We start from the raw sequence: 21,379 nt of genomic DNA, 5'->3' as shown, positions 1-21,379 counted from the left end.
TTAGTGCCAGCTTTGAGCATGAACATTGTATCGGGATCTCGTTTAATTCGAGATGGCTACTCATTTAAATCCGAGAATAATGGTTGTTCCATTTATATGAGAGATATGTTTTATGGTCATGCTCCTATGGTGAATGGTTTATTCTTAATGAATCTCGAGCGTAATGCTACACATATTCATAGTGTGAGTACCAAAAGATGTAAGGTTGATAATGATAGTCCCACATACTTGTGGCACTGCCGCCTTGGTCACATAGGTGTCAAACGCATGAAGAAGCTCCATGCAGATGGACTTTTAGAGTCTCTTGATTATGAATCATTTGACACGTGCGAACCATGCCTCATGGGTAAGATGACCAAGACTCCGTTCTCAGGAACAATGGGGCGAGCAACCAACTTATTGGAAATCATACATACTGATGTGTGCGGTCCAATGAGTGTTGAGGCTCGCGGTGGCTATCGTTATGTTCTCACCCTCACTGATGACTTGAGTAGATATGGGTATGTCTACTTAATGAAACACAAGTCTGAAACCTTTGAAAAGTTCAAGGAATTTCAGAGTGAGGTTGAGAATCAACGTGACAGGAAAATCAAGTTTCTACGATCAGATCGTGGAGGAGAATACTTGAGTCACGAATTTGGCACACACTTAAGAAAATGTGGAATAGTTTCACAACTCACGCCGCCTGGAACACCTCAGCGTAATGGTGTGTCCGAACGTCGTAACCGCACTCTATTAGATATGGTACGATCTATGATGTCTCTTGCCGATTTACCGCTATCTTTTTGGGGGTATGCTTTAGAGACTGCCGCATTCACTTTAAATAGGGCTCCGTCGAAATCCGTTGAGACGACACCGTTTGAATTATGGTTTGGTAAGAAACCTAAGTTGTCGTTTCTAAAAGTTTGGGGATGAGATGCTTATGTCAAGAAACTTCAACCTGAAAAGCTCGAACCCAAGTCGGAAGGTGCGTCTTCATAGGATACCCTAAAGAAACTGTTGGGTATGCCTTCTACCTCAGATCCGAAGGCAAGATCTTTGTTGCCAAGAATGGATTCTTTCTGGAGAAAGAGTTTCTCTCGAAAGAAGTAAGTGGGAGGAAAGTAGAACTTGATGAAGTATTACCTCTTGAACCGAAAAATGGCGCAACTCAAGAAAATGTTCCTGAGGTGCCTGCACCGACTAGAGAGGAAGTTAATGATGATGATCAAGATACTTCTGATCAAGCTCCTACTGAAATTCGAAGGTCCACAAGGACACGTTCCGCACCAGAGTGGTACGGCAACCCTGTCTTGGAAATCATGTTGTTAGACAACGGTGAACCTTCGAACTATGAAGAAGCGATGGCGGGTCCGGATTCCGACAAATGGCTAGAAGCCATGAAATCCGAGATAGGATCCATGTATGAAAACGAAGTATGGACTTTGACTGACTTGCCCGTTGAGCGGCGAGCCATAGAAAATAAATGGATCTTTAAGAAGAAGACAGACGCGGATGGTAATGTGACCATCTATAAAGCTCGGCTTGTCGCTAAGGGTTATCGACAAGTTCAAGGGGTTGACTACGATGAGACTTTCTCACCGGTAGCGAAGCTAAAGTCCGTCCGAATCATGTTAGCAATTGCCGCATTTTATGATTATGAAATATGGCAAATGGACGTCAAAACGGCATTCCTTAATGGTTTCCTTAAGGAAGAATTGTATATGATGCAGCCGGAAGGTTTTGTCGATCCTAAGAATGCTGACAAGGTGTGCAAGCTCCAACGCTCGATTTATGGGCTGGTGCAAGCATCTCGGAGTTGGAACATTCGCTTTGATGAGATGATCAAAGCGTTTGGGTTTACGCAGACTTATGGAGAAGCCTGCGTTTACAAGAAAGTGAGTGGGAGCTCTGTAGCATTTCTCATACTATATGTAGATGACATACTTTTGATGGGAAATGATATAGAACTCTTGGACAGCATCAAGGCCTACTTGAATAAGAGTTTTTCAATGAAGGACCTTGGTGAAGCTGCTTATATATTAGGCATCAAGATCTATAGGGATAGATCGAGACGCCTCATAGGTCTTTCACAAAGCACATACCTTGATAAGATTTTGAAGAAGTTCAAAATGGATCAGTCCAAGAAAGGGTTCTTGCCTGTTTTGCAAGGTGTGAGATTGAGCTCGGCTCAATGCCCGACCACGGCAAAAGATAAAGAAGAGATGAGTGTCATCCCCTATGCTTCAGCCATAGGATCTATTATGTATGCCATGCTGTGTACCAGACCTGATGTAAACCTTGCCGTAAGTTTGGTAGGAAGGTACCAAAGTAATCCCGGCAAGGAACACTGGACAGCGGTCAAGAATATCCTGAAGTACCTGAAAAGGACAAAGGACATGTTTCTCGTTTATGGAGGTGACGAAGAGCTCGTCGTAAAGGGTTACGTCGACGCTAGCTTCGACACAGATCTGGATGACTCTAAGTCACAAACCGGATACGTGTATATGTTGAATGGTGGAGCAGTGAGCTGGTGCAGCTGCAAGCAGAGCGTCGTGGCGGGATCTACATGTGAAGCGGAGTACATGGCAGCCTCGGAGGCAGCACATGAAGCAATATGGGTGAAGGAGTTCATCACCGACCTAGGAGTCATACCCAATGCGTCGGGGCCAATCAAACTCTTCTGTGACAACACTGGAGCTATTGCACTTGCCAAGGAGCCCAGGTTTCACAAGAAGACAAGGCACATCAAGCGTCGCTTCAACTCCATTCGTGAAAATGTTCAAGATGGAGACATAGAGATTTGTAAAGTACATACGGACCTGAATGTAGCAGATCCGTTGACTAAACCTCTCCCTAGGGCAAAACATGAGCAACACCAGAATTCCATGGGTGTTCGATTCATAACAATGTAACTAGATTATTGACTCTAGTGCAAGTGGGAGACTGTTGGAAATATGCCCTAGAGGCAATAATAAAAGTATCATTATTATATTTCTTTGTTCATGATAATTGTCTTTATTCATGCTATAACTGTATTATCCGGAAATCGTAATACACGTGTGAATAATAGACACCAACATGTCCCTAGTAAGCCTCTAGTTGACTAGCTCGTTGATCAACAGATAGTCATGGTTTCCTGACTATGGACATTGGATGTCATTGATAACGGGATCACATCATTAGGAGAATGATGTGATGGACAAGACCCAATCCTAAACATAGCACAAGATCGTATAGTTCGTTTGCTAGAGTTTTCCAATGTCAAGTATCTTTTCCTTTGACCATGAGATCGTGTAACTCCCGGATACCGTAGGAGTGCTTTGGGTGTACCAAACGTCACAACGTAACTGGGTGACTATAAAGGTGCATTACAGGTATCTCCTAAAGTGTCTGTTGGGTTGACACGGATCAAGACTGGGATTTGTCACTCCGTGAGACGGAGAGGTATCACTGGGCCCACTCGGTAATGCATCATCATAATGAGCTCAAAGTGACCAAGTGTCTAGTCACTGATCATGCATTACGGTACGAGTAAAGTGACTTGCCGGTAACGAGATTGAACGAGGTATTGGGATACCGACGATCGAATCTCGGGCAAGTAACATACCGATTAACAAAGGGAATTGTATACGGGGTTGCTTGAATCCTCGACATCGTGGTTCATCCGATGAGATCATCGTGGAGTATGTGGGAGCCAACATGGGTATCCAGATCCCGCTGTTGGTTATTGACCGGAGAGTCATCTCGGTCATGTCTACATATCTCCCGAACCCATAGGGTCTACACACTTAAGGTTCGGTGACGCTAGGGTTGTAGGGATATGTATATGCAGTAACCCGAATGTTGTTCGGAGTCCCGTATGAGATCCCGGACGTCACGAGGAGTTCCGGAATGGTCCGAGGTGAAGAATTATATATAGGAAGTGCTATTTCGGCCATCGGGACAAGTTTCGGGGTTATCAGTATTGTACCGGGACCACCGGAAGGGTCCCGGGGGCCCACCGGGTGGGGCCACCTGCCCCGGGGGCCACATGGGCTAGAGGGGTTGCGCCTTGGCCTACATGGGCCAAGGGCACCAGCCCCAATAGGCCCATGCGCCTAGGGTTTTCATATGGGAGGAGTCCCACTAGTGGAAGGCACCCTAGGTGCCTTGGGGGGGAGGGAAACCTCCCTTGGCCGCCGCCCCCCTAGGAGATTGGATCTCCTAGGGCCGGCGCCCCCCCCCCCTTGGCCCTCCTATATATAATGGGGGAAGGAGGGCTTTTCATCCACGCCTTTGGTTGCCTCCCTCTCCCTCTCCAACACCTCCTCCTCCTCCATAGTGCTTGGCGAAGCCCTGCCGGAGTACTGCAGCTCCATCAACACCACGCCGTCGTGCTGCTGCTGGTGCCATCTCCTTCAACCTCTCCTTCCCCCTTGCTGGATCAAGAAGGAGGAGACGTGGCTGTTTCGTACATGTGTTGAACGCGGAGGTGCCGTCCGTTCGGTGCTAGGATCTCCGGTGATTTGGATCACGTCATGTACGACTACCTCATCCCCGTTCTTTGAACGCTTCCACTCGCGATCTACAAGGTACGTAGATGCATCTAATCACTCGTTGCTTGATGAACTCATAGATGGATCTTGGTGAAACCGTAGGAAAATTTTTGTTTTCTGCAACGTTCCCCAACAGGAGGCCCTCAGATGAATTATCTGAAGAACAGACAGACAATGGGTGTTTTGAACCTGATGTTGTAGAGGAACTATACGAAGAGGGGTCTGCAATGCTTGCTCAAAGGTTAGCATTACTGTAATACACTGTAGAATTTTGAAGTTTGTCCTAGAAGAGTATATTGGGAACATGCATCAGTATACTATAATGGTGTTATCATATATGTCCCGGAGATGTCCTCTTAGGTGTCACTGACACTTGCTAGTGCATTCCTGTCATGTTACTTTCATTTGTCAATAGATGTAGGTGAATGTGTCAACTTATTCAGGAGAGCTCACGATCAGATCAGCCTATCGTCGTTTCTTCTTAGGGGCTATTGATTTTGAGCCACGGAAGGAATTTGGGAAACTTGGGCCCCACCTCTCTGCAAATTTTTCATTTAGTTGGCCTCTCTAAATCGATGTTGGACTGCTGATCGATTGGCTCGTCGAGGTCTTGACCACCCTGAAAAATGTGTGCTCTATGACCAGGAGGAAACCATATAACACTTGCTCACTGCATGCGTGTTCTCTAGAGAAGTTTGGTTCTCTATGTTGTCCTTGGTTGGGTTACACAGCACACTGCAAGGCCAAATGATCTTGCGTTTACTGATTGGTGGCGCCAAGCAAGGCAGCAAGCGGTTCGACAACACTGCAAGGGTTTCGATTCTTTAGTCGTGTTGGTAGCTTGGTGGATTTGGAAGCATAGGTATGGATGTGTTTTTGAGGGGGCTCTTCCTCGCCGTAGTTTAATTATGCAGAACCTTAGGGATGGGGTGAAGGAAATATGCCCTAGAGGCAACAATAAAGTTATTATTTATTTCCTTATATCATGATAAATGTTTATTATTCATGCTAGAATTGTATTAACCGGAAACGTAATACATGTGTGAATACATAGACAAACAGTATGTCACTAGTATGCCTCTACTTGACTAGCTCGTTGAATCAAAGATGGTTAAGTTTCCTAGCCATAGACATGAGTTGTCATTTGATTAACGGGATCACATCATTAGAGAATGATGTGATTGACTTGACCCATTCCATTAGCATAGCACTTGATCGTTTAGTTTGTTGCTATTGCTTTCTTCGTGACTTATACATGTTCCTATGACTATGAGATTATGCAACTCCCGTTTACCGGAGGAACACTTTGTGTGCTACCAAGTGTCACAACGTAACTGGGTGATTATAAAGGTGCTCTACAGGTGTCTCCGAAGGTACTTGTTGGGATGGCGTATTTTGAGATTAGGATTTGACACTCCGATTGTCGGAGAGGTATCTCTAGGCCCACTCGGTAATGCACATCACTATAAGCCTTGCAAGCATTGCAACTAATGAGTTAGTTGCGGGATGATGTGTTACAGAACGAGTAAAGAGACTTGCCGGTAACGAGATTGAACTAGGTATTGAGATACCGACGATCGAATCTCGGGCAAGTAACACACCGATGACAAAGGGAAGAACGTATGTTGTTATGCGGTTTGACCGATAAAGATCTTCGTAGAATATGTAGAAGCCAATATGAGCATCCAGGTTCCGCTATTGGTTATTGACCGGAGACGTGACTCGGTCATGTCTACATAGTTCTCGAACCCGTAGGGTCCGCACGCTTAAAGTTCGATGACGGTTATATTATGAGTTTATGTGTTTTGATGTATCGAAGGAGTTAGGAGTCTCGGATGAGATTGGGGACATGACGAGGAGTCTCGAAATGGTTGAGACGTAAAGATCGATATATTGGACGACTATATTCGGACATCAGAAAGGTTCCGAGTGATTCGGGTATTTTCGGGAGTACCGGGGAGTTACGGGAATTCGTATTGGGCCTTAATGGGCCATACGGGAAAGGAGAGCAAGGCCTCAAAGGGTGGCCGCACCCCTCCCCATGGGCTGGTCTGAATTGGACTAGGGAGGGGGCACCCCCTTCCTTCCTTCTCCTTTTCCCTTCCCTTTCCTTCCCTCCTACTCCTACTACTTGGAAGGGCTCCTAGTTCTACTAGGAAAGGGGGAATCCTACTCCCGGTGGCAGTAGGACTCCCCTAGGGCGCGCCATAGAGAGGGCCGACCCTCCCCCTCCTCCACTCCTTTATATACGGGGGTAGGGGGCACCCCATAGACACAACAATTGATCCCTTGGATCTCTTAGCCGTGTGCGGTGCCCCCTTCCACCATAATCCACCTCGATCATATCGTAGCAGTGCTTAGGTGAAGCCCTGCGACGGTAGAACATCGTCATTGTCACCACGTCGTCGTGCTGACGGAACTCTCCCGTGAAGCTCTACTGGATTGGAGTTCGCGGGACGTCATCGAGCTGAATGTGTGCTGAACTCGGAGGTGCCGTGCGTTCGGTACTTGGATCGGTCGGATCGTGAAGACGTACGACTACATCAACCGTGTTGTGCTAACGCTTCCGCTTTCGGTCTACGAGGGTACGTAGACAACACTCTCCCCTCTCGTTGCTATGCATCACCATGATCTTGCGTGTGCGTAGGAACTTTTTTTGAAATTACTACGTTCCCCAACAGTGGCATCCGAGCCTAGGTTTTATGCGTAGATGTCATATGCACGAGTAGAACACAAGTGAGTTGTGGGCGATATAAGTCATACTGCTTACCAGCATGTCATACTTTGGTTCGGCGGTATTGTTCGATGAAGCGGCCGAGACCGACATTATGCGTACGCTTACGCGAGACTGGTTTTACCGCCGTGCTATGCACACAGGTGACTAGCGGGTGTCAGTTTCTCCAACTTTAGTTGAACCGAGTGTGGCTACACCCGGTCCTTGCGAAGGTTAAAACAGCACCAACTTGACAAACTATCATTGTGGTTTTGATGCGTAGGTAAGAACGGTTCTTGCTCAGCCCGTAGCAGTCACGTAAAACTTGCAACAACAAAGTAGAGGACGTCTAACTTGTTTTTGCAGGGCATGTTGTGATGTGATATGGTCAAGACATGATGCTAAATTTTATTGTATGAGACGATCATGTTTTGTAACCGAGTTATCGACAACTGGCAGGAGCTATATGGTTGTCGCTTTATTGTATGCAATGCAATCACGCTGTAATGCTTTACTTTATCACTAAGCGGTAGCGATAGTCATGGAAGCATAAGATTGGCGAGATGACAACGATGCTATGGTAGAGATCAAGGTGTCGCGCCGGTGACGATGGTGATCATGACAGTACTTCGGAGATGGAGATCACAAGTACAAGATGATGATGGCCATATCATATCACTTATATTGATTGCCTGTGATGTTTATCGTTTATGCATCTTATCTTGCTTTGATTGACAGTAGCATTATAAGATGATCCCTCACTAAATTATCAAAGTATAAGTGTTCTCCCTGAGTATGCACCGTTGTGAAAGTTCTTCGTGCTGAGATACCACGTGATGATCGGGTGTGATAGGCTCTACGTTCAAATACAACGGGTGCAAAACAGTTGCACACGCGGAATACTCAGGTTAAACTTGACGAGCCTAGCATATAACAGATATGGGCTCGGAACACGGAGACCGAAAGGTCGAGCGTGAATCATATAGTAGATATGATCAACATAGTGATGTTCACCATTGAAACTACTCCATCTCACGTGATGATCGGACATGGTTTAGTTGATTTGGATCACGTGATCACTTAGAGGATTAGAGGGATATCTGTCTAAGTGGGAGTTCTTAAGTAATATGATTAATTGAACTTTAATTTATCATGAACTTAGTCCTGGTAGTATTAGCATATCTATGTTGTAGATCGATAGCTCGCGTTTAGCTCCCCTATTTTATTTTTGATATGTTCCTAGAGAAAACTAAGTTGAAAGATGTTAGTAGCAATGATGTGGATTGGATCCGTGATTTGAGGTTTATCCTCATTGCTGCACAGAAGAATTATGTCTTTGATGCACCACTAGGTGACAAACCTATTGCAGGAGCAGATGCAGATGTTATGAACATTTGGCTAGCTCAATATGATGACTACTTGATAATTTAGTGCACCATGCTTAAACGGCTTAGAATCGGGACTTCAAAGACGTTTTGAACGGCATGGACCATATGAGATGTTCCAGGAGTTGAAGTTAATATTTCAAGCAAATACCCGAGTTGAGAGATATGAAGTCTCCAACAAGTTCTATACCTAAAAGATGGAGGAGAATAGCTCAAGCAGTGAGCATGTGCTCAGATTGTCTGGGTACTACAATCTCTTGAATCAAGTGGAAGTTAATCTTCCAGATAAAATAGTGATTGACAGAATTCTCTAGTCACCATCACCAAGTTAGTAGAACTTCGTGATGAACTATGATGTGCAAGGGATAAAGGAAATGATTCTCAAGCTCTTCATAATGCTGAAATCGACGAAGGTAGAAATCAAAAAAATATCAAGTGTTGATGGTAGACAAGACCACTAGTTTCAAGAAAAGGGCAAAGGGAAGAAGGGGAACTTCAAGAAGAACGGCAAGCAAGTTGCTGCTCAAGTGAAGAAACCCAAGTCTGGTCCTAAGCCTGAGACTAAGTGCTTCTACTACAAAGGGACTGGTCACTGGAAGCGAAACTATCCCAAGTATTTGGCGGATAAGAAGGATGGCAAAGTGACCAAAGGTATATTTGATATACAGATTATTGATGTGTATTTTACTAGTGTTCGTAGCAACCCCTCGGTATTTGATACTGGTTCAGTTGCTAAGAGTAGTAACTCGAAACGGGAGTTGCAGAATGAACATAGACTAGTTAAGGGTGAAGTGACGATGTGTGTTGGAAGTGGTTCCAAGATTGATATGATCATCATCGCACACTCCCTATACTTTCGGGATTAGTGTTGAACCTAAATAAGTGTTATTTGGTGTTTGCGTTGAGCATGAATATGATTTGATCATGTTTATTGCAATACAATTATTTATTTAAGTAAGAGAATAAATTGTTGTTCTGTTTACATGAATAAAACCTTATATGGTTACACACCCAATGAAAATGGTTCATTGGATCTCAATCTTAGTGATACGCATATTCATAATATTGACACCAAAAGATGCAAAGTTAATAATGATAGTGCAACTTATTTGTGGCACTGCCGTTTAGGTCATATTGGTGTAAAGCGCATGAAGAAAATCTATGCTGATGGGATTTTGGAATCACTTGATTATGAATCAGTTGATGCTTGCGAACCGTGCCTCATGGGCAAGATGACTAAGACTCCGTTCTCCGGAACAATGGAGCAAGCAACTGACTTATTGGAAATAATACATACTGATGTATGCAGTCTGATGAATGTTAAGGCTCACGACAAGTATCGTTATTTCTGACCTTCACAGATGATTTGAGCAGATATGGGTATATCTACTTAATGAAATACAAGTCTGAAACATTTGAAAAGTTCAAAGAATTTCAGAGTGAAGTGGAGAATCATCGTGACAAGAAAATAAAAGTTTCTACCATATGATCGCAGAGGTAAAATATTTGAGTTAAGAGTTTGTCCTTCAGTTAAAACAATGTGAAATAGTTTCACTACTCACGCCACCTGGAACACCACAGTGTAATGGTGTGTCCGAACATCGTAACTGTGCTTTATTAGATATGGTGCGATCTATGACGTCTCTTACTGATTTACCGCTATCGTCTTGGGGTTATGCATTAGAGACATCTACATTCACGTTAAATAGGGCACCATCTAAATCTGTTGAGACGACACCGTACGAACTATGGTTTGGCAAGAAACCTAAGCTGTCGTTTCTTAAAATTTGAGGTTGCAATGCTTATGCGAAAAAGTTTCAACCTGATAAGCTCAAACCCAAATCGGAGAAGTGCGTCTTCATAGGATACCCAAAAGAAAATGTTGGGTACACCTTCTATCATAGATCCGAAGGCAAGTTATTCATATCTGAGAATGGATCTTTTCTAGAGAAGGAGTTTCTCTCGAAATAAGTGAGTGGGAGGAAAGTAGAACTTGATGAGGCAACTGTACCTGCTCCCTTATTGGGAAGTAGTTCATATCAGAAATATGTTCCTATGACTACTACACCAATCAGTGAGGAAGCTAATGATGATGATCATGTAACTTCAGATCAAGTTGCTACCGAACCTCGTAGATAAACCAGAGTGAGATCCACACCAGAGTGGTACGGTAATCCTGTTCTAGAGGTCATGTTACTTGACCATGACGAGCCTACGAACTATGAGGAAGTGATGATGAGCCCAGATTCCGCAAAATGGTTTAAGACCATGAAATCTGAGATGGGATCCATGTATAAGAACAAAGTATGGACTTTGATTGACTTGCCCGTTGATTGGTGAGCCATTGAGATTAAATGGATCTTCAAGAGGAAGACAGACGCTGATAGTAGTGTTACTATCTACAAAGCTAGAATTGTCGCAAAAGGTTTTCGACAAGTTCAAGGTGTTGACTACGATGAGAGTTTCTCACTCGTATCTATGCTTAAGTCTGTCCGAATCATGTTAGCAATTGCCACATTTTATGAAATCTGGCAAATGGATAAACAAAACTGCATTCCTTAATGGATTTATTAAAGAAGAGTTGTATATGATGTAACCAGAAGGTTTTGTCAATCCTAAAGGTACTAACAAAATATGCAAGCTCCAGCGATCCATCTATGGACTGGTGCAAGCATCTCGGAGTTGCAATATACACTTTGATAAGTTGATCAAAGCATATAGTTTTATACAGACTTGCGGTGAAGCCTGTATTTACAAGAAAGTGAGTGGGAGCACTACAACATTTCTGATAAGTATATCTGAATGACATATTATTGATCGGAGATAATGTAGAATTATTCTGCAAAGCATAAAGGAATGTTTGAAAGGAGTTTTTCAAAGAAAGACCTCGGTGAAGCTGCTTACATATTAAGCATCAAGATCTATAGAGATAGATCAAGATGCTTGATAAGTTTTTTCAATGAGTACATACCTTGACAAGATTTTAAAGTAGTTCAAAATGGAATAGTCAAAGAAGGAGTTCTTGCATGTGTTACAAGGTGTGAAGTTGAGTAAGACTCAAAACCCGACCATGGCAAAAGATAGAGAGAGAATGAAAGTCATTCCCTATGCCTCAGCCATAGGTTCTATAAAATATGCCATGCTGTGTACCAGATCTATTGTATACCCTACACTATTTTTGGCAAGGGAGTATAATAGTGATCTAGGAGTAGATCACTGGACAGCGGTCAAAATTATCCTTAATGGAATAAGGATATGTTTCTCGATTATGGAGGTGACAAAAAGGTTCATCGTAAAGGGTTATGTCGATGCAAATTTTGACACTGATCCAGATGACTCTAAATCTCAATATGTATACATGTTGAAAGTGGGAGCAATTAGCTAGAGTAGCTCCGTGCAGAGCATTGTTGACATAGAAATTTGCAAAATACTTACGGATCTGAATGTGGCAGACCCGTTGACTAAACTTCTCGCACAAGCAAAACATGATCACACCTTAGTACTCTTTGGGTATTAATCACATAGCGATGTGAACTAGATTATTGACTCGAGTAAACCCTTTGTGTGTCGGTCACATGACGATGTGAACTATGGGTGTTAATCACATGGTAAAGTAAACTATTGATGTTAAATCACATGGCAATGTGAACTAGATTATTGACTCTAGTGCAAGTGGGAGACTGAAGGAAATATGCCCTAGAGGCAATAATAAAGTTATTATTTATTTCCTTATATCATGATAAATGTTTATTATTCATGCTAGAATTGTATTAACCGGAAACATAGTACATGTGTGAATATATAGACAAACAGTATGTCACTAGTATGCCTCTACTTGACTAGCTCATTGAATCAAAGATGGTTAAGTTTCCTAGCCATAGACATGAGTTGTCATTTGATTAACGGGGTCACATCATTAGAGAATGATGTGATTGACTTGACCCATTTCGTTAGCATAGCACTTGATTGTTTAGTTTGTTGCTATTGCTTTCTTCATGACTTATACATGTTCCTATGACTATGAGATTATGCAACTCCCATTTACCGGAGGAACACTTTGTGTGCTACCAAACGTCACAACGTAACTGGGTGATTATAAAGGTGCTCTACAGGTGTCTCTGAAGGTACTTGTTGGGTTGGCGTATTTCGAGATTAGGATTTGACACTCCGATTGTCGGAGAGGTATCTCTAGGCCCACTCGGTAATGCACATCACTATAAGCCTTGCAAGCATTACAACTAATGAGTTAGTTGCGGGATGATGTGTTACGGAACGAGTAAAGAGACTTGCCGGTAATGAGATTGAACTAGGTATTGAGATACCGACGATTGAATCTCGGGCAAGTAACATACCGATGACAAAGGGAACAACACATGTTGTTATGCGGTTTGACCGATAAAGATCTTCGTAGAATATGTAGGAGCCAATATGAGCATCCAGGTTCCGCTATTGGTTATTGACCGGAGACGTGTCTCGGTCATGTCTACATAGTTTTCGAACCGTAGGGTCCGCACGCTTAAAGTTCGATGACGGTTATATTATGAGTTTATGTGTTTTGATGTACCGAAGGAGTTCGGAGTCCCGGATGAGATCGGGGACATGACGAGGAGTCTCGAAATGCTCGAGACGTAAAGATCGATATATTGGACGACTATATTCGGATTGGAAAGGTTCCGAGTGATTCGGGTATTTTCGGGAGTACCGGGGAGTTATGGGAATTCGTATTGGGCCTTAATGGGCCATACGGGAATTGAGAGGAAGGCCTCAAAGGGTGGCCGCACCCCTCCCCATGGGCTGGTCCGAATTGGACTATGGAGGGGGGCGCCCCCTTCCTTCCTTCTCCTTTTCCCTTCCCTTTCCTTCCCTCCTACTTCTACTACTTGGAAGGGCTCCTAGTTCTACTAGGAAAGGGGGAATCCTACTCCCGGTGGCAGTAGGACTCCCCTAGGGCGCGCCATAGAGAGGGTCGGCCCTCCCCCTCCTCCACTCCTTTATATACGGGGGCAGGGGGCACCCCATAGACACAACAATTGATCCCTTGGATCTCTTAGCCGTGTGCGGTGCCCCCCTTCCACCATAATCCACCTCGATCATATCGTAGCGGTGTTTAGGCGAAGCCCTGCGACGGTAGAGCATCGTCATCGTCACCACGTCGTCGTGCTGACGGAACTCTCCCGTGAAGCTCTACTGGATTGGAGTTCGCGGGACGTCATCGAGCTGAACGTGTGCTGAACTCGGAGGTGCCGTGCGTTCGGTACTTGGATCGGTCGGATCGTGAAGACGTACGACTACATCAACCGCGTTGTGCTAACGCTTCCGCTTTCGGTCTACGAGGGTACGTAGACAACACTCTCCCCTCTCGTTGCTATGCATCACCATGATCTTGTGTGTGCGTAGGAATTTTTTTGAAATTACTACATTCCCCAACATAGGGCCCATTTGTGGTGTATGGCCGGGGCCAAAGGGCTTCGGGGGGATTTGGCCATAGGTTGTGTGGTTTTGGGTCATGGTCGAAGTAGTTTCTTTCTTTCTTTCTCGGTGATCCTGTGTATTTAAACGCTACCCTATTGGGCTTGTACGAGTCTATTAGACTCCTTTCTTTCTTAATATGATGATGCGCAGCTCTCCTACGCATCGGAGAAAAAAATTGTGTCAGCTTATTTGGTTATTCTCCTGAAACAATCACATTTGCTGAATTTTTTATCTTTTATTAAGTTCATGTATCTACCCCAAATTGAACAATTGTTTTGTCCTTATTCATTTTAAATCATATATACTTGATGAGTATTTTCCAATATTAAGATTTCTAACTAGGATATGTACTATGCAAATAATTTCTTAAAGTACAGTCTATCACTTTTAACTGGTTTCCAGGTTGAATGTAAACTATCCAACCGGAAATATGTTCAAGCTGCATGATTGTGCAGTCTGCCAATTGGAGATGAAACCTGGTGAGGGTGTCTCTGTTCATGGCAACATGCCGAAGCATCATTCACGGGTTAACCCCTGGGGCGGTCCTTTCCTCTGTTCATCCTGCCAAGTGAAAAAGGTGGCAATGGAAGGGAAGCTGCATTTGTGAAGTATGAATATCTTTAATCACGGGCTTGAATCATTTTGACATTATAGGACAATAAATGCTGAATCTTCATTCACTTCTTATTTCCAGATTCTCCATATACAGTCCAGCCTGCCCAAGTAGCCTTCCTCAATGGTTTTGTATACTTCGTCAGACAAGCTAATATTACTAACAGTGTTAACTTATAAAGCAGACTTGTCAAGATCATCCATCAGTCACTGGTAAACAGACTTAAGGACTGTTCTCTAACTCATCTGAACTTGGAAGATCAAATTGGACGTCAGTGCAGATGATTAAAATTTGTGGAATCATTCATGTGAAGCACCACAATTTATTTTGTTGAAGGTGCACTCTATTTGTGCGAAGAAACAAGACAGGATCCCAGGTTCAAATCAACCAGTGGCCTTAAGGTGTGTATAAGTGCTCTTGACATCGGTTATGACTTGTCAGGAACCCAGGCTCAGTCCATTTGTCAATACCAGTCATGGAGACATTTTTAGCTTGAGCCTAGGCTTTTCTCATGTCACTCTGTGATAAATGACTCAATCTCTTATGTGATGGTTTTTCTCTTGTTCATTCTTCTTACATGTCCATTTTCCTTGCACCCCAGTTTTATTCGTCACTGAGGCCCAAAACTGACATATTTTTTGTATTGATACCACAATTCCATAGTTGTATCATAGTACTTATTGTTTGGTGCTTATTGGTCTATTACATATGGTCTAAGTGTGTTCTTCAAGGTCTGAATATTCAATGTGCTCAAAAAGTCCCTGCAAAAAAAAAAAGCTCAAAAAAGGAGGGGAAAAATCTTGTTATATCAATGAGTGATCAGAATTAAATTGAACAATAGACATGACCGAACTATTTGAACAATAAGGGAGTTTTGCTCTGACAAATTTGGATGCTGGTCCTTATGAGATTGGGTTTGGTTTCTTTCATGCCGCACCCCACTGCATTCTGCTTCTGTAATTGGTCGTATAGTGTGGCTAAAGGGGGCCCTAAGGAGTTGAGGAAAGGGCTAAACTACGATGTTATACTGGTCACCAGAGGCGGAGCCAGCATATAGTTGTTGGGTTCAGTTGAACCCAATAATTTTTTGGTGGCTTGTACATTACTTCTATATAACGAATGCTAGAGTACCCGCCTCCTGGAGGCCTTCGAGGAATTATTTCTTGGTGTCTTGTATATTACTTCTACTAGTTAAGTGCCCGTGCGTTGCTACATCAAATCAATATCCAACGGTTAGGAGCACGCTGTCACCTGTTCATCTTCCTCTTGTTTCGCGACGGTTCCTCCTCCTCAACCATGGCCTACCCAGACCTAACCTCCTGCCTCCCCCCGCCCCACCATCCATCTAAGCCTCACCCCGATGAACAACTCCAACCCCCCCCCCCCACCCCACCCCCACCCCCACCCCCGTACCCCATGCACCGTCACCGATTAAGTTTTAGACTCGCTCCTGCCAGCTATGCGCACCCCCCTATGCCTCACCCTCACGAGGAAATTGCCCGTGCGTTGTAAAGGGAGGATAGATATATATTCTAAAATTTAACAACAATTATGGCTAACCATATATGTTTAGTATTGTATGCACGTCAATAGCATGGGTTAACTTATTATCGTTAAATCATTACTTTTCTTCTACGTCTCTCAACCTATCAATGCCACACCAGGCTCAGACCCCCCCCCCCCTTCACCCCAACCTCCACCACCATGGAAGCAACTCCCCTGACGTACTGCAGGATGTAGTTGGGCCATTGACATGTGGGCCCACTGCAGTATGAGATCCCTGTCCCACCATCACATCCATTTTGAATTTTAAGCAGGTAACCGTAATTGTAATAGTTTTGGTCGTTGATGACAAAAAAAGATGCAATGGATTTTGACCAAGTCACCATCATGTATTGTACTCAGTCGCATCCTCGAGTAATTGATAATGGGGAAAATATCATATGGAAACCAATATTGGTATGATAATGTACACTTTACATACATTACTTGTCATTACAAACTTAGCGAATATCCAATTTTCTAAGGGCACACAATATTGTTTGAAAATCGAATCATTACACAGAATCTACATTACCTTTGTACCTTGTCTGGCATTACACATGAATATATTTGCATCAGGTCAGTACACACAAAATACATATGCACTAAGTTGTTCCTACTAAACACTGATTCCCCATCGCAAACTGCATGATGTTACATCAAGCTGCACACGCTCGAGAAGGACCTTCAGTTGTACAGGAAAGTTCAAGCCAACTCAACTGCTTGCACTATATAAGTTAGAAACGTGTATTAGCATTCAAAACCTGAAAAATAAAATCTCTCATGTCCTTCTAAACCTTTAGGACTTTTTTTCCGATCACAGATCAACTCACAAGATAGTTAGGGAGGCATGGAAGGAGCTCAAACCAGTCGGTCTGGCTGATGTTGGGGCGATTATGTTGGCTGATGTTGAACCAGTCCACACTTTGCTGCTCACTGTTATTCTGCTCCCCTCCAAATCGGTCAACAGATGTTACCGCTGCCACTGCTCCGCGCCGTCGAATCAGTAATAGGAAACTATATTATACCTCAAATATTTTTGTCAAGGAAGGATCAGTAATAGGTATAACATATTGTGTATATGATAAAATCGAAGCATCTATGTTCTGCACACATGTCACAATTTCTTGGAGATCTGGCGGAATACACAATATAGATAAACTCTGGGATGTTTGGCATCCTATTAAAATATGTACACAGAATAATAATAAGATATTTAATAAAAGAAACGAAAGAGAATCATAAAAAAGGATTATAGAACCAGTGTTATATATTTCATTTACCCACCAATTTGTGTGATATCAAAAAAAAAAAAACACTCGCAAAAATCTTGCACACTCTTACATATCCACGGTGACTATGGTTTAGAGTAGAGACTCTGACCTGAAACTTGAAAAATAGTCTGGAACACGTACATCACTTAAACGAGAATATGAGATGCCGCTGATCTTTTTATGTGGCGATTCATATTTACATGCCCGGCCAACTTCACAGTAAAAAAACAGAGTGAAAATGGCAATAAAAGAAGGGTGAAATCTATCTCTTTATTTTATCAATGAAGTAGAGAAAGAAAAAATCGAATCAAGGAAGAAAACACCGAGGCGGTTTTATATACAGTATGAGACATCTAGCTTTAGTACAGATGGCATCCAGTTTCCTTTTTGGCTCAATTGTACTTGTACATATTGCACTTCGTTGGACTGCCATCACCACCAATGGCATGAATTAACTACCAAAGTCTTTTCAATTTAACGAAGACCACCCACAAGGAATTGTATGGTGAGGTTAACAAGATAACCCAACACATATTTGTTGTCTTCTTTCTTTTGGTTCGCTATAAATCGCCAACAAAACACTCTCTGATTGAATAGTCAGGTCAATGAGAACACAAGACTTGACCATTTACCTTGGTGGCTATGATACTAAAGTGTCAGACAGTTTTCTCCAAGTGAAACTATGTCGATGATGACTGTATTCCCTAGTGAAGTGGCGGTGCAGAATAAGGCCCTCAATAGTCTCATTCAGACTGCAGCTGGTCTTAGAAAATATTTATAATAAAGCCTCTTCTTCTGTACCTATGTCTTCTTTCTTGGCCTCCCAGACTTATGAGTTGCTGCAGTTATATACCAAGATCTAGATAGACAAGAATCCTAAATGGCACGCAGATGCAGACACACAGAATAATAAGAATCCTAGTAAAAAATTAAAGAGAGGGAGAGGTGGAAGAGCATACTGGGTCGTTGTGATGTTGCTGCCGTTGAGACCAGGTCAATCCGCTACCACTGCCGTTGGGAGGATTGCAAGATATTGATGTTGCAAGAAGCGTTTGATCTGGTCCGACTATGGGGACGAACTGCTCGCGCCGACAGGAGGAGAGAAGAACGTGTCGCCGCTGCCGTCTCCAGCCGGGTTATGGCGCCGCCACCAGAGTCACCTCATGGACCAACACACTGGATCGAGGTAGTTGGCAACAACAGAACAATTGAATAGAATCTGCAGTTTCTGCTCGAAACCCTCGATCGTTCTGGTTCCGTGGGGCAGCACAGGTAGCGACGATGCTTGGCGGCGTGACGGCGAGAGGCTGACGGATGCATGGTTGGTACTTCGAAAACCGATGTGGATCTTGGTCTACTATCCTGAGGGAAGGAGAGGTCTGCGTTAGCAAAAGAATTCTATGAGACCACGTCTCACGCGAAACCCATCCTGATGGATGATACGTGACATTCACAAATCACAAAGCATTCCCCACCCCTATCCAGGGAGAGAGATTGGGATGCTTTGTGATTTGTGAATGCCACGTGTCATCCATCAGAACGGGTCTCACCTGCTAACCGTGAGACCTGGTCTCATATAATTTTTTTCCTCTGCCTTAGTAGAGAGATTTGGTTGTTAGGATCAATGCGCTAGAAAAGTTTATTTTTTTTGGATAATGCGCTAGGAAAGATAGGATTTGGAATTGATTGTCACTAAACTGTAATTTTATTGTTTGGAAACTGTGATTTCATTGTTTGGTAACTCATTATGTCGAGCAGAAAAATGAGAAAAAATGAAACATAGGAAAAAACTGAAAATGGGCCTGATAACTTTTAGTAAGTAGTGATTTAATTTGAATGAGTTAATGCGTGACATTATTTTGGAAAGTGCTGATTTAATTGAGTTAATGCACGCCTCAAATGGGCCGACTAAAATTAATTATGGTTAAGCGAAAGTTTGTTAATAAGACACTCGCTGGCGTAATATAGGGTTCGTCGAGGGGTTGGTGGGAGGTGAGGCGAGACTACCAACTCATCTATTAGGAGTAGAGATAAAAGATGTTGGGATATCCACCTCCCGGAGTCCTCGGAGGGCGAAGAGTGCCGTTGCCCCGTCCCTTCCTAGGTGGCATGGGGGCTCTCCATTCCGTTCGATCTGCTCGGACAGTGCATGCTCGGGTGTTCCGCCTCAGCAGTCCATGACGGGTGGAGCGCGGGCGCTACCGGGGCCACCGACAAAGGTGATTTCGACCGCGCGTGTGAGAGCCTCTTCTTGCGGTGCTCCACGTGCGATGGCTTGCCCGGACCCGCCTGTCGGCGTCCCTCGCCTTGTGTGGGCTGGTCCAGTCGCGATATGCAGGGTATGCGTCGTGCCCGCCTGGGTCAGCTCATGCGCAGGCCCTGCTGTCAGTAGTGCGGGGCCTGCTCAGTGGTTCGTTGTTGGTGTTGGCTTGTTTCATTCAGCATACCGAGTGATGCGCGGGGCGCCTGGCGTGCATGTGCACCTCACAACCCAGATAGGCTTGTGCACCGCGTCACTCACCTGAGTTGGTTCGGGTATGATTAGGGGTGTGTGTTGCTGTTTTGCTCACAATTCTGCGCCTATTTCGTTAGGCCGTTCAGGCACCTATGAGCGCCCAATGCGATTCTGCCTTGTCGGGTTGTTTCGTTTGTGCAGCCCAAGTAGGTTCTCACGCCGCATCGCTCGCGTGAGTTTTCTCGAGGTGCGGTTAGGGGTGTGTCGACTTGGGAGGTTTCATGGGCATGTCAGACTTTTCTTTAGGTCGGTTGTGTTTTCCTATAAATTGGCTATTTTAAGCTGCACATTGAATGTAGTGCACAATGGCCTTCCTCTTGTGCCTGTTGTCGCCGAGCGCGAACTCATGTTGGACATTCTCCGGCGTAGATGCGCTACCTGGGTGTCGAATAGGTCATCGCCATGGAGGTCGGTGAGGGCTGCGTGTAGCGCAATGCTTGGGGTATGGGCTGGAGGCCTCATGGTGAGGTTGTCTGCCAGCTTCATGACGCCAGAGAGGAAACCAGAAATGTATCCATGTCTCACCATCCACAAGGACGATGGCTGTTTCAACTGCTTCGCTAGCGATAACTCGTGCAACTCCCACCGCGGCCAACCCGAGCGAACGGACTACCATGGCAGCAAAAACGCCCTTTGCAGGGCCATTTATGGGCGACATCTAAACCCCTGCCATTTTTTGCTGCCATGCCACATAAAGTGGATCTTGTCACTCCGCCTTCCGAGCACCCAGATCTCTTCGACAATGACGATGAAAATCCATGTAATTCGAAACATCCTTTAGGGGGTGGAAGGAAATTCTTGGCTCCGTTTGTTCTTTGTTGTTGTTTAAGCCCCTTTGTCTCTCCGACTCTCCCGTCGGTTTCTCTCTTTTTTCTTTCATGACTTTTCTGTGCATGTCTTTTGCTCGTCATGCCGTGTCATGGAGCAGTGTGAATTTTGTCGAGCGCGTGACAGATGAAGGAAAAGGCGTGCAGCCAACCCCACAAGGAAGATGTGTGCTAAAACATGAACAGGGTGGGGAAAACACGCTCATTTGATGCGGTCAATGTCCTGCAATGGTGTACGATGTTGTTGCTTTATAAAATGTTGTGGTTGATGTTGCCCTTCTTAGTATAATGTTAATCGTCGGGGCCTTACTCAAGCCAATTGCATAACTTGGAAAGAGTTGTTTATATATCTTTGCATAACTTGGCAAGAGTTGCTTATATATCTGTTGCGTGGGTTGTTCATGTGTGCTAGTGTAAATAGGGATTCACCCCCATCCACATGAACCCCTCGCGCAAGGCACAACATTGTCTGGCACGAGCGCATACTTTTGACCAGTGAATTGGACCGACATTAGTTTTAA

The 21,379-nt window shown here is 44.1% G+C and overlaps 1 protein-coding gene and 1 long non-coding RNA gene across 2 annotated transcripts in view; one reads left to right on the top strand and one right to left on the bottom strand.

The window, feature by feature from the left end:
• The window catches only part of LOC123085905 (probable protein phosphatase 2C 12), a 29,882-nt gene extending 15,188 nt beyond the window's left edge, over positions 1-14,694 (top strand). The window contains exons 8-9 of the mRNA XM_044507609.1: positions 4,657-4,758; positions 14,490-14,694. Of these exons, the coding sequence (XP_044363544.1) occupies positions 4,657-4,758; positions 14,490-14,694 (307 nt within the window). The remainder of the gene's footprint in view (positions 1-4,656; positions 4,759-14,489) is intronic.
• Positions 14,695-16,652: 1,958 nt separating this feature from the next.
• LOC123085904 (uncharacterized) lies at positions 16,653-18,905 on the bottom strand. The gene is made up of 3 exons (XR_006440117.1): positions 18,476-18,905; positions 17,076-18,392; positions 16,653-16,970 (listed from the first exon to the last, which is right to left on the bottom strand). It is a non-coding gene; the product is annotated as an uncharacterized lncRNA (long non-coding RNA).
• Between the last annotated feature and the right edge of the window lie 2,474 nt (positions 18,906-21,379).

This window comes from Triticum aestivum, chromosome 4A, assembly GCF_018294505.1.
Source record: "Triticum aestivum cultivar Chinese Spring chromosome 4A, IWGSC CS RefSeq v2.1, whole genome shotgun sequence".
NCBI lineage: Eukaryota > Viridiplantae > Streptophyta > Magnoliopsida > Poales > Poaceae > Triticum > Triticum aestivum.
The sequence above is the reverse complement of the archived record's forward strand: the minus strand, read 5'-3'. Positions and strand labels throughout refer to the sequence as shown.